The 13,101-nt window shown below is 40.3% G+C and overlaps 1 protein-coding gene across 2 annotated transcripts in view; it reads left to right on the top strand.

Annotated features, from left to right (window-relative positions):
- LOC110522516 (phospholipase B1, membrane-associated) overlaps window positions 1-12,351 on the top strand; it is a 37,786-nt gene extending 25,435 nt beyond the window's left edge. For both annotated transcript variants that reach the window (XM_021600962.2, XM_021600961.2), the window contains exons 30-42: window positions 1,083-1,141; window positions 1,293-1,360; window positions 1,749-1,792; window positions 2,303-2,405; window positions 2,603-2,654; window positions 4,561-4,641; window positions 4,757-4,822; window positions 4,916-5,010; window positions 5,139-5,220; window positions 7,288-7,392; window positions 7,527-7,622; window positions 11,481-11,555; window positions 11,776-12,351. In XM_021600962.2, coding sequence (XP_021456637.2) covers window positions 1,083-1,141; window positions 1,293-1,360; window positions 1,749-1,792; window positions 2,303-2,405; window positions 2,603-2,654; window positions 4,561-4,641; window positions 4,757-4,822; window positions 4,916-5,010; window positions 5,139-5,220; window positions 7,288-7,392; window positions 7,527-7,622; window positions 11,481-11,555; window positions 11,776-12,042 — 1,193 coding nt within the window. In that variant the 3' untranslated portion in view covers window positions 12,043-12,351. The remainder of the gene's footprint in view (window positions 1-1,082; window positions 1,142-1,292; window positions 1,361-1,748; window positions 1,793-2,302; window positions 2,406-2,602; window positions 2,655-4,560; window positions 4,642-4,756; window positions 4,823-4,915; window positions 5,011-5,138; window positions 5,221-7,287; window positions 7,393-7,526; window positions 7,623-11,480; window positions 11,556-11,775) is intronic.
- The last annotated feature ends 750 nt before the right edge of the window (window positions 12,352-13,101 follow it).

The following is a 13,101-nucleotide window of genomic DNA, read 5'->3' as shown; positions in this document are numbered from 1 at the left end:
ACTGAGTTTAAATGTATTTGGCGAAGGTGTATATAAACTTCCGACTTCAACTGTATGTAACAAGCAATATCTAACAATTTCACAACATATACCCAATACACACAGAGTAAAGGAATGTTATTGAGAATATATAAATATATGGACGAGCAATGTCATAGCGGCATAGACTAAGATACATTAGAATAGTATAGAATACAGTATATACACATGAGATGAGTAGTGCAAGATATGTAAACATTATTACAGTGACTAGTGTTCTGCTTTTTAAAGTGACCAGTGATTTCAAGTCTATGAAAAAGACAGCAGCCTCTATACATAGACACTACATGTCTGAGATAAGTGTCCAATCACACTACAAGTCTGAGATGGGTGTCCAATCACACTACATGTCTGAGATGGGTGTCCAATCACACTACATGTCTGAGATAAGTGTCCAATCACACTACATGACTGAGATAAGTGTCCAATCACACTACATGTCTGAGATGGGTGTCCAATCACACTACATGTCTGAGATGGGTGTCCAATCACACTACATGTCTGAGATAAGTGTCCAATAACACTACATGTCTGAGATAAGTGTCCAATCACACTACATGTCTGAGATGGGTGTCCAATCACACTACATGTCTGAGATGGGTGTCCAATCACACTACATGTCTGAGATGGGTGTCCAATCACACTACATGTCTGAGATAAGTGTCCAATCACACTACATGTCTGAGATGGGTGTCCAATCACGCTACATGTCTGAGATAAGTGTCCAATCACACTACATGTCTGAGATGGGTGTCCAATCACACTACATGTCTGAGATGGGTGTCCAATCACACTACATGTCTGAGATGGGTGTCCAATCACACTACATGTCTGAGATAAGTGTCCAATCACACTACATGTCTGAGATAAGTGTCCAATCACACTACATGTCTGAGATAAGTGTCCAATCACACTACATGTCTGAGATAGGTGTCAAAACCCAACAAATGATAGCAGTGTATGATAACTATGTTGTAACATTATGGACTATGGGAAGTGGAGTGTATTTGTGTTTATTGATCAATTCGTGCCTCTGTCCCCAGTTCATAAGCTGCGACCAGGAGACATCAAGGTGGTGGCAGCACTGGGAGACTCAAACACGGTAAGTGTGTGTATGCATGTGCCTGCATCCGTGCATGTGTGCGTGTAGAACAAAACTTGCCTGTCAGACTTTTATATTATCCTTTGTGCTGAGAGGACATATTCTTTACATGGTGGGTTGTTCATGTGCTTTTGTTGTCATCTGTTTGCAGGCAGCTGTTGGAGCCAAGGCAAAGAATGTGTTGCAGCTCAACACGCAGTACAAAGGAGTGTCATGGAGGTACAGTGTATTTGGAAAGTATTCAGACCCCTTGACTTTTTCCAAATGTTGTTACGTTACAGGCATATTCTAAAATTAATTAAATAGTTTTTCCCCCTCATAGATCTACACACATAAATTCCCATAATGACAATGCAAAAACAGGTCTTTAGACATTTTGGCAAATATATTAAAAATAAAACAGAAAAAACTTATTTACATAAGTATTCAGACCATTTGCTATGAGACTCAAAGTACTGTACATACATTCTGTAATAAATCATGCACCAACACAGTCCAAATGCACAGCATACATGTTATGGACCACTTGCAGAGCACATTGATACTGCCAGATTGTTTGAACACTGGTCAACAGGGAAATGGACTAAATGTGTGTGTATTTCTGCAGCATCGGAGGAGATCAGGCCTTGGACACTGTCACCACACTACCAAGTGAGTCACTATTTTCTCTTGTCTCTCTCATCCTATTGGCTCATCTTATCTGCCCATTACAATTATCCAAATGAGCCATAACTTCACATATGACTATTTCTGTAACATTGTTGGAGAAAGGCTGCAATGAATACATGGGAGGTTGGTGGCACCTTAATTGGGGAGAACGGGCTCATGTTAATGACTGGGGCGGAATTAGTGGAATGGTATCAAATACATGTTTTTGCTCTGTTCTGGACATTATTAAGAGCTGTTCTCCCCTCAGCAACCTCCTGTGAATACCCAGTGCAAATGATTTTGTAGATTTTCAGCATTTACAGATACATCCACAAGATGGCAGTCTCATATGATCTCATGACATTCCTCTGGAGTGCAGCCTCCTTGCATAGAGGAAACATGGTTCATCCAGCTGGCAGCGCTCTCTCTGTAATAAAGCTAAAATGGACCATTTGATAATGAAACGTCTGCTTATTTTCCAGCTCTAGTTTTTTTCTTCTCTCTCTCTCTCAGACATCCTGAAGAAATTCAACCCTTCCCTCTATGGCTTCTCCAAGGGTCAGGGCTTCCTGCAGAATAGTGGCTTCAACATGGCGGTGCCTGGAGCCAAGGCCTTGTGAGTAGAGAGATAAGATTAGACCTCTCTGTGCCCTCATCCACTCACTGTCCTCTTTTTCCAGTAACCCTATTTCCAATCCTCTTTTTTTTTTAAGTATCATCACCTCCCCATCAGTTTCTCCTGTCCTGTCTTCTCATTTGAACAAAGGCATAATAAACACTATGTTTTAACAAACTTTTATTTTTCTCTTCTAGTGAGATCCCAGCCCAAGTCCAAGCTCTCATCAAGGCCATGAAAGATGACGAGGTGAGACTGGTCTATGCCCCATTGGCACCTATCCCTACATAGTGCACTACTTTTGACCAGAGCTCTATGGGCCCTGGTCAAAAGTAGTGCACTACATACAGTGCCTTGCGAAAGTATTCGGCCCCCTTGAACTTTGCGACCTTTTGCCACATTTCAGGCTTCAAACATAAAGATATAAAACTGTATTTTTTTGTGAAGAATCAACAACAAGTGGGACACAATCATGAAGTGGAACGACATTTATTGTATATTTCAAACTTTTTTAACAAATCAAAAACTGAAAAATTGGGCGTGCAAAATTATTCAGCCCCTTTACTTTCAGTGCAGCAAACTCTCTCCAGAAGTTCAGTGAGGATCTCTGAATGATCCAATGTTGACCTAAATTACTAATGATGATAAATACAATCCACCTGTGTGTAATCAAGTCTCCGTATAAATGCACCTGCACTGTGATAGTCTCAGAGGTCCGTTAAAAGCGCAGAGAGCATCATGAAGAACAAGGAACACACCAGGCAGGTCCGAGATACTGTTGTGAAGAAGTTTAAAGCCGGATTTAGATACAAAAATATTTCCCAAGCTTTAAACATCCCAAGGAGCACTGTGCAAGCGATAATATTGAAATGGAAAGAGTATCAGACCACTGCAAATTTACCAAGACCTGGCCGTCCCTCTAAACTTTCAGCTCATACAAGGAGAAAATTGATCAGAGATGCAGCCAAGAGGCCCATGATCACTCTGGATGAACTGCAGAGATCTACAGCTGAGGTGGGAGACTCTGTCTATAGGACAACAATCAGTCGTATATTGCACAAATCTGGCCTTTATGGAAGAGTGGCAAGAAGAAAGCCATTTCTTAAAGATATCCATAAAAAGTGTTGTTTAAAGTTTGCCACAAGCCACCTGGGAGACACACCAAACATGTGGAAGAAGGTGCTCTGGTCAGATGAAACCAAAATTGAACTTTTTGGCAACAATGCAAAACGTTATGTTTGGCGTAAAAGCAACACAGCTCACCACACTGAACACACCATCCCCACTGTCAAACATGGTGGTGGCAGCATCATGGTTTGGGCCTGCTTTTCTTCAGCAGGGACAGGGAAGATGGTTAAAATTGATGGGAAGATGGATGGAGCCAAATACAGGACCATTCTGGAAGAAAACCTGATGGAGTCTGCAAAAGACCTGAGACTGGGACGGAGATTTGTCTTCCAACAAGACAATGATCCAAAACATAAAGCAAAATCTACAATGGAATGGTTAAAAAATAAACATATCCAGGTGTTAGAATGGCCAAGTCAAAGTCCAGACCTGAATCCAATCGAGAATCTGTGGAAAGAACTGAAAACTGCTGTCCACAAATGCTCTCCATCCAACCTCACTGAGCTCGAGCTGTTTTGCAAGGAGGAATGGGAAAAAATGTCAGTCTCTCGATGTGCAAAACTGATAGAGACATACCCCAAGCGACTTACAGCTGTAATCGCAGCAAAAGGTGGCGCTACAAAGTATTTACTTAAGGGGGCTGAATAATTTTGCACGCGCAATCTTTCAGTTTTTGATTTGTTAAAAAAGTTTGAAATATCCAATAAATGTCGTTCCACTTCATGATTGTGTCCCACTTGTTGTTGATTCTTCACAAAAAAATACAGTTTTATATCTTTATGTTTGAAGCCTGAAATGTGGCAAAAGGTCGCAAAGTTCAAGGGGGCCGAATACTTTCGCAAGGCACTGTAGGGGACAGGGTGCCGTTTGGGATGCTAGCCTCTTCCATGACTCTATCACTGTGTTGAATAGTTATACTGGACTCAGTTTCTAAGGATAATGACATATTGTTGTATTATGAGTGTATGATCATCTATAGCTACAGTATGTCTCTCTTGTCATTGTCTCCCTCTTTACACGCACACAGAAGGTGCATTTTGAACATGATTGGAAGCTAGTGACCTTATTCGTTGGCGCCAGAGATCTTTGTGATTATTGCATGGACCAGGTATGTATTCTTATCTTAAAGTCAAACATACAGTGGACAATTATTATAGTTTTAATAGTGGTAGTGTCCAAAAATAGTGTTTAAAAAAGTGTTATTTATGCTCTACTTTACACAGAACAACCTTACACCCAAGAACTACAGTGAGAATCTGATGTTGAGCTTGGACATGCTGTACAAAGAGGTTAGTGATGGAAGGCTTGGTGTTCAGAATCATTTTCAGAATTTTAAGATCTTAAGCCAAATATCATGCCATCTCCATCCATCTCTCTCTAAGGTACCGAGGGTAATGGTCAATGTTGTCGAGGTTCTGGAGATGGATCCATTGAGGAGAGTGACTAAGGATGCTCTGGTCTGCACCCTTATGCAGAGGTTTGTATGAAAACTCCCCATTTTCCTACGAAGACGGTAGCTACACCCACTGTATCATATGCCTGTAGAATATGTATATTCACAGCGTTAGTGAATGTTTTCCGTTCAAGTGTCTTTGTTATGCACAGAAATGCTTGCCCCTGCTTTTTCAACCCTGAAGAGAACTCTCCTGAGCTTACAGAGGTCAATCGGATCAACCAGGAATACCAGGTAAGGGCAGAACAGGGTCTGAACACAGGAGGTTGGTGGCACCTTAATTGGGAACGACGGGCTCATTAAAAATATATATATATATATATATATATATTTCACCTTTATTTAACCAGGTAGGCTAGTTGAGAACAAGTTCTCATTTACAACTGCGACCTGGCCAAGATAAAGCAAAGCAGTTCGACACATACAACAACACAGAGTTACACATGGAATAAACAAACATACAGTCAATAATATAGAAGAAAAAGTCTATATACAGTGTGTGCATATGAGGTAGGATAAGGGAGGTAAGGCAATAAATAGGCCATGGTGGCGAAGTAATTACAATATAGCAATTAAACACTGGAATGGGAGATGTGCAGAAGATGTATGTGCAAGTAGAGATATTGGGGTGCAAAGGAGCAAGATAAATAAATAAATACAGTATGGGGATGAGGTAGTTGGGTGGGCTTTTAACAGATGGGCTATGTACAGGTGCAGTGATCTGTGAGATGTTCTGACAGCTGGTGCTTAAAGCTAGTGAGGGAGATATGAGTCTCCAGCTTCAGTGATTTTTGCAGTTCGTTCCAGTCATTGGCAGCAGAGAACTGGAAGGAAAGGCATCCAAAGGGGGGGTTGCCTTTGAGGGGTGACCAGTGAGATATACCTGCTGGAGGGCGTGCTACGGGTGGGTGCTGCTATGGTGACCAGCTGAGATAAGGTGGGGCTTTACCTAGCAGAGACTTGTAGATGACCTGGCCAGTGGGTTTGGCGACGAGTATGAAGCGAGGGCCAGCCAACGAGACCGTACAGGTCGCAGTGGTGGGTAGTATATGGGGCTTTGGTGACAAAACGGATGGCACTGTGATAAACTGCATCCAATTTGTTGACTAGAGTGTTGGAGGCTATTTTGTAAATGACATCGCCAAAGTCGAGGATCGGTAGGATGGTCAGTTTTACAAGGGTATGTTTGGCAGCATGAGCGAAGGATGCTTGTTGTGAAATAGGAAGCCGATTCTAGATTTAATTTTGGATTGGAGATGCTTAATTTAAGTCTGGAAGGAGAGTTTACAGTCTAACCAGACACCTAGGTATTTGTAGTTGTAGTTGTCCACAAGTCAGAACCGTTCAGAGTAGTGACGCTGGACGGGCGGGCAGGTGCAGGCAGCGATTGGTTGAAGAGCATGCATTTAGTTTTATTTGCATTTAAGAGCAGTTGGAGGCCACGTAAGGAGAGTTGCATGGTATTGAAGCTCGTCTGGAGGTTAGTTAACAAAGTGTCCAAAGAAGGGCCAGAGGTATACAGAATGGTGTCATCTGTGTAGAGGTGGATCAGAGAATCACCAGCAGCAAGAGCTACATCATTGATGTATACAGAGAAGAGAGTCGGCCTGAGAATTTAACCCTGTGGCACCCCCATAGAGACTGCCAGAAATCCGGACAACAGGCCCCCCTCCGATTTGACACACTGAACTCTATCAGAGAAGTAGTTGGTGAACCAGGCGAGGCAATCATTTGAGAAACCAAGGCTGTTGAGTCTGCCAATAAGAATGTGGTGATTGACAGAGTCGAAAGCCTTGGCCAGGTCGATGAATACGGCTGCACAGTAATGTCTCCTATTGATGCAAGCGGCAACGGTGAGAGACTTGTTTCTGGAAAGATGGATTTTTAAAAGTAGAAGCTCGTATTGTTTGGGTACAGACCTGGATAGTAAGACAGAACTGGTAATGGCTGGAGTGGAATGGTTTTTAAATTCATTCCACATGGTTTCCATGTGTTTGATGCCATTCCATTTACTCCGTTCCACCACTTATTATGAGCCGTCCTCCCCTCAGCAGCTTCAACTGGGTCTGAACTACCATTCTGAACAACTGGGATTTTAACTCTATAAGGAATTGTCATGTGTTACTGGTATGTAAGGTCTTGGCCAATGTTCCAATGTGTGGAGTAAAGTGTGTTACTCACAGATACATGAGTTCTACAGGTAAAGATACAGGCATTCAATGTGATCAGATCAATCTAGCGTAACTCTACAATACTTAACATTCTCTTTGTTCACTCTACTCTCTCTGTGCTTCTGTCCAGATGGAGACTGAGCGACTGGTCTCTGGGGGGCACTATGATGGGCGAGAGGACTTCACTGTCATCGTACAACCCTACTTCCGAAACGCCTTTGTCCCTTTCATTGGGGTGAGTGTGGTTTAACTGCACACACACACGCAAACACGTACGTGCAAGCAAAGACACACACACACACACACACACACACGCACACACACACACACACACACACACACATTGACACTGTTCTCTTGTCTCCACAGGATGGGAAGCCTGACTTGAGTTTCTTCTCGGTGGACTGTTTCCACATCAGTGAGCGAGCACACGCTGAGATGGCCATCGCTCTCTGGAACAACATGGTGAGGACAGCCACTTAGAGAGTAGTCCAGTCCCAGATCTGTTTGTGGGGGAATGCAAAAGGAGAAGGAAGTGTGCAACATTAAAAAGGGCACTTACAACAAGAAAATGAATGTACACTAATGTCAGGTATGGAACTAATCAGATTTTGTGTGATTATACAACATGAAATTCAACACTTGTTGCATTGCCAACTCCTATGGTCGTTGTCAAGACAGCACCCACAGATCTGGGACCAGGCTGCATAGAGTGCACTCTGAGACATAACTCACAACACATGAGCTATGGCCATAGTATTTCATGTTTATGTAGGTTACAACACATGAGCTATGGCCATAGTATTTCATGTTTATGTAGGTTACAACACATGAGCTATGACCATAGTATTTCATAATTATGTAGGTTACAACACATGAGCTATGACCATAGTATTTCATGTTTATGTAGGTTACAACACATGAGCTATGGCCATAGTATATCATGTTTATGTAGGTTACAACACATGAGCTATGGCCATAGTATTTCATGTTTATGTAGGTCACAACACATGAGCTATGGCCATAGTATATCATGTTTATGTAGGTTACAACACATGAGCTATGGCCATAGTATATCATGTTTATGTAGGTCACAACACATGAGCTATGGCCATAGTATATCATGTTTATGTAGGTCACAACACATGAGCTATGGCCATAGTATTTCATGTTTATGTAGGTCACAACACATGAGCTATGGCCATAGTATATCATGTTTATGTAGGTCACAACACATGAGCTATGGCCATAGTATTTCATGTTTATGTAGGTTACAACACATGAGGTATGACCATAGTATTTCATGTTTATGTAGGTTACAACACATGAGCTATGGCCATAGTATTTCGTGTTTATGTAGGTTACAACACATGAGCTATGGCCATAGTATTTCATGTTTATGTAGGTTACAACACATGAGCTATGGCCATAGTATTTCATGTTTATGTAGGTCACAACACATGAGCTATGGCCATAGTATATCATGTTTATGTAGGTTACAACACATGAGCTATGACCATAGTATTTCATGTTTATGTAGGTTACAACACATGAGCTATGGCCATAGTATTTCATGTTTATGTAGGTTACAACACATGAGCTATGACCATAGTATTTCATGTTTATGTAGGTTACAACACATGAGCTATGACCATAGTATTTCATGTTTATGTAGGTTACAACACATGAGCTATGGCCATAGTATTTCATGTTTATGTAGGTCACAACACATGAGCTATGGCCATAGTATTTCATGTTTATGTAGGTTACAACACATGAGCTATGGCCATAGTATTTCATAATTATGTAGGTTACAACACATGAGCTATGGCCATAGTATTTCATGTTTATGTAGGTTACAACACATGAGCTATGACCATAGTATTTCATAATTATGTAGGTTACAACACATGAGCTATGGCCATAGTATTTCATGTTTATGTAGGTTACAACACATGAGCTATGGCCATAGTATTTCGTGTTTATGTAGGTTACAACACATGAGCTATGGCCATAGTATTTCATGTTTATGTAGGTTACAACACATGAGCTATGGCCATAGTATTTCATGTTTATGTAGGTTACAACACATGAGCTATGGCCATAGTATTTCATGTTTATGTAGGTTACAACACATGAGCTATGGCCATAGTATTTCATGTTTATGTAGGTTACAACACATGAGCTATGGCCATAGTATTTCATGTTTATGTAGGTCACAACACATGAGCTATGGCCATAGTATTTCATGTTTATGTAGGTTACAACACATGAGCTATGGCCATAGTATTTCATGTTTATGTAGGTTACAACACATGAGCTATGGCCATAGTATATCATGTTTATGTAGGTTACAACACATGAGCTATGACCATAGTATTTCATGTTTATGTAGGTTACAACACATGAGCTATGACCATAGTATATCATGTTTATGTAGGTTACAACACATGAGCTATGGCCATAGTATATCATGTTTATGTAGGTTACAACACATGAGCTATGGCCATAGTATTTCATGTTTATGTAGGTCACAACACATGAGCTATGACCATAGTATTTCATGTTTATGTAGGTTACAACACATGAGCTATGGCCATAGTATTTCATGTTTATGTAGGTTACAACACATGAGCTATGGCCATAGTATTTCATGTTTATGTAGGTTACAACACATGAGCTATGGCCATAGTATATCATGTTTATGTAGGTTACAACACATGAGCTATGGCCATAGTATATCATGTTTATGTAGGTTACAACACATGAGGTATGGCCATAGTATTTCATAATTATGTAGGTTACAACACATGAGCTATGACCATAGTATTTCATGTTTATGTAGGTTACAACACATGAGCTATGGCCATAGTATATCATGTTTATGTAGGTTACAACACATGAGCTATGGCCATAGTATTTCATGTTTATGTAGGTCACAACACATGAGCTATGGCCATAGTATTTCATGTTTATGTAGGTCACAACACATGAGCTATGGCCATAGTATTTCATGTTTATGTAGGTTACAACACATGAGCTATGGCCATAGTATTTCATGTTTATGTAGGTTACAACACATGAGCTATGGCCATAGTATTTCATGTTTATGTAGGTCACAACACATGAGCTATGGCCATAGTATTTCATGTTTATGTAGGTTACAACACATGAGCTATGGCCATAGTATTTCATAATTATGTAGGTTACAACACATGAGCTATGGCCATAGTATTTCATGTTTATGTAGGTTACAACACATGAGCTATGACCATAGTATTTCATAATTATGTAGGTTACAACACATGAGCTATGGCCATAGTATTTCATGTTTATGTAGGTTACAACACATGAGCTATGGCCATAGTATTTCGTGTTTATGTAGGTTACAACACATGAGCTATGGCCATAGTATTTCATGTTTATGTAGGTTACAACACATGAGCTATGGCCATAGTATTTCATGTTTATGTAGGTTACAACACATGAGCTATGGCCATAGTATTTCATGTTTATGTAGGTTACAACACATGAGCTATGACCATAGTATTTCATGTTTATGTAGGTTACAACACATGAGCTATGGCCATAGTATATCATGTTTATGTAGGTTACAACACATGAGCTATGGCCATAGTATATCATGTTTATGTAGGTTACAACACATGAGCTATGGCCATAGTATTTCATGTTTATGTAGGTCACAACACATGAGCTATGGCCATAGTATTTCATGTTTATGTAGGTCACAACACATGAGCTATGGCCATAGTATTTCATGTTTATGTAGGTTACAACACATGAGCTATGGCCATAGTATTTCATGTTTATGTAGGTCACAACACATGAGCTATGGCCATAGTATTTCATGTTTATGTAGGTTACAACACATGAGGTATGGCCATAGTATTTCATGTTTATGTAGGTTACAACACATGAGCTATGGCCATAGTATTTCATAATTATGTAGGTTACAACACATGAGCTATGGCCATAGTATATCATGTTTATGTAGGTTACAACACATGAGCTATGGCCATAGTATATCATGTTTATGTAGGTTACAACACATGAGCTATGGCCATAGTATTTCATGTTTATGTAGGTCACAACACATGAGCTATGGCCATAGTATTTCATGTTTATGTAGGTTACAACACATGAGCTATGGCCATAGTATTTCATGTTTATGTAGGTTACAACACATGAGCTATGGCCATAGTATATCATGTTTATGTAGGTTACAACACATGAGCTATGGCCATAGTATTTCATGTTTATGTAGGTTTGTGGCCTGACAGCTGTAATGTTTTGTTTTTACAGTTGGAGCCGGTGGGCAGGAAGCAGGTCTACAACAACTTCACATACGACCGCACCAAAATCAACTGTCCTTTTGAGGTATGTTAACATGAACACAACCTTTATTATGGACAATTTTGGTCAGGTGTTTGCTGAAATGGCAATCAGTAAGTCAGTCTCGACAGTGCATGTGGGTTGTTGAGTGTGTTGGTTGAGCAGCAGTTATATCACCTACTGAAAGCTACTTCTTACAATGTAGCAGAACAAGATCTATTCTCATGTTAGTTTCCCTTAATCTGACATTTTCTCTCTTCTTTAGGATCAACCCTTCATCTTCACTAAGGTCAATAGCCTCCCAAGCCCACCTGTAACCCCCACCTCACCTGTCCCAAACCCTGGCACCACCACCCCAAACCCTGTGGCACAGTGTGACTCCTTCATGCCTGTGTGGGTGCCCGTGGTGCTTGGTATCACCGGCTTACTGATCGGCTGGGGAGTCACCTGGCTATTTATGTCCTGCAGAGAACGGCAGAATAAGAGGAAAATGGTAGAGGGATTGTTTGAGATGAAAGGGACTGGTTTCTAATGATATTCTGAGAGGGAGTTTGGAGATGGTCACAAAGGCTTGAATACACACGCACAAGCGCACACACACATGCATACACACACACACACACACGAGTGTATAGCACTGCATCAAACAAACATATTTTATATAAAGTATGTAATAGATGTGCTAATTGTTTTGTAAATACACACTGGTTATGGCATATTTTCTTCCTATGAATAAGGTATGATTTGTACACCTTGCATTTCCTAAGAATGTACCATATTCCTTTGTATTTAAACAATAAACATTGTTGATGAACATTCCATTCACCAACCGATAAATAAATACTTTCTTGTAGAGATTCTATTCCATAAGTCTGAGTGTGAAAATACAGTATAAAAATAATTTACGTGACATGGACAATAGCTTAGTATTAACCACAACCAATACATTTTCAGTAAATATGTCATCGGATATTTCAATTGCATCAGGTGAACCCCTACGAATTACCAGGATGAGGTCAATGTAAACCAAGCGTATTGCAATAGAAATAGGAACAAACCATTGTCATGGAGGGGGCTAGGGTGGTTATTTCATTGAGGGGACACAAGTAGTCTCACCCGTTCTTATTATACCTCAGTGGTCTCACCATTTTAATATTTGACAGAGCCACATACAAAAGGGAAAGTTATCAGTATCTGTGGTAGTGATATGAGGGTCACAATAAAAGTAATGGACTGGTTATATCACCGAATTATGTTGTTAACTTTGAATTTACTGTGTCATCAAGCAGGTCAGCTTCCATATAAGGTAAAGAAACAAGTCAAAGGCTTTGTTCGATCACATACAAATACAAAATCTAGTTAGCTGGTTTGTGGTTACAAATCTTTGCCAAAAGACAGAACCCCTGACTGAACCTAAATAAACGGTGTAGCCGTGTACTGCATTAGCATCGAATAACCCCTGCGATATGGAACTTTTCAGGGAAGTTAGGAACCAATATACACAGGCAGTTAGGAAAGCAAAGGCTAGCTTTTTCAAACAGAAATTTGCATCCTGTAGTACAAACTCCAAAAAGTTCTGGGACACTGTAAA

This window comes from Oncorhynchus mykiss, chromosome 4 (assembly GCF_013265735.2).
Source record: "Oncorhynchus mykiss isolate Arlee chromosome 4, USDA_OmykA_1.1, whole genome shotgun sequence".
In the NCBI taxonomy this organism is placed as follows: domain Eukaryota; kingdom Metazoa; phylum Chordata; class Actinopteri; order Salmoniformes; family Salmonidae; genus Oncorhynchus; species Oncorhynchus mykiss.
Note: the sequence above shows the minus strand (reverse complement) of the source record. Positions and strands in the feature narration are given on the sequence as shown.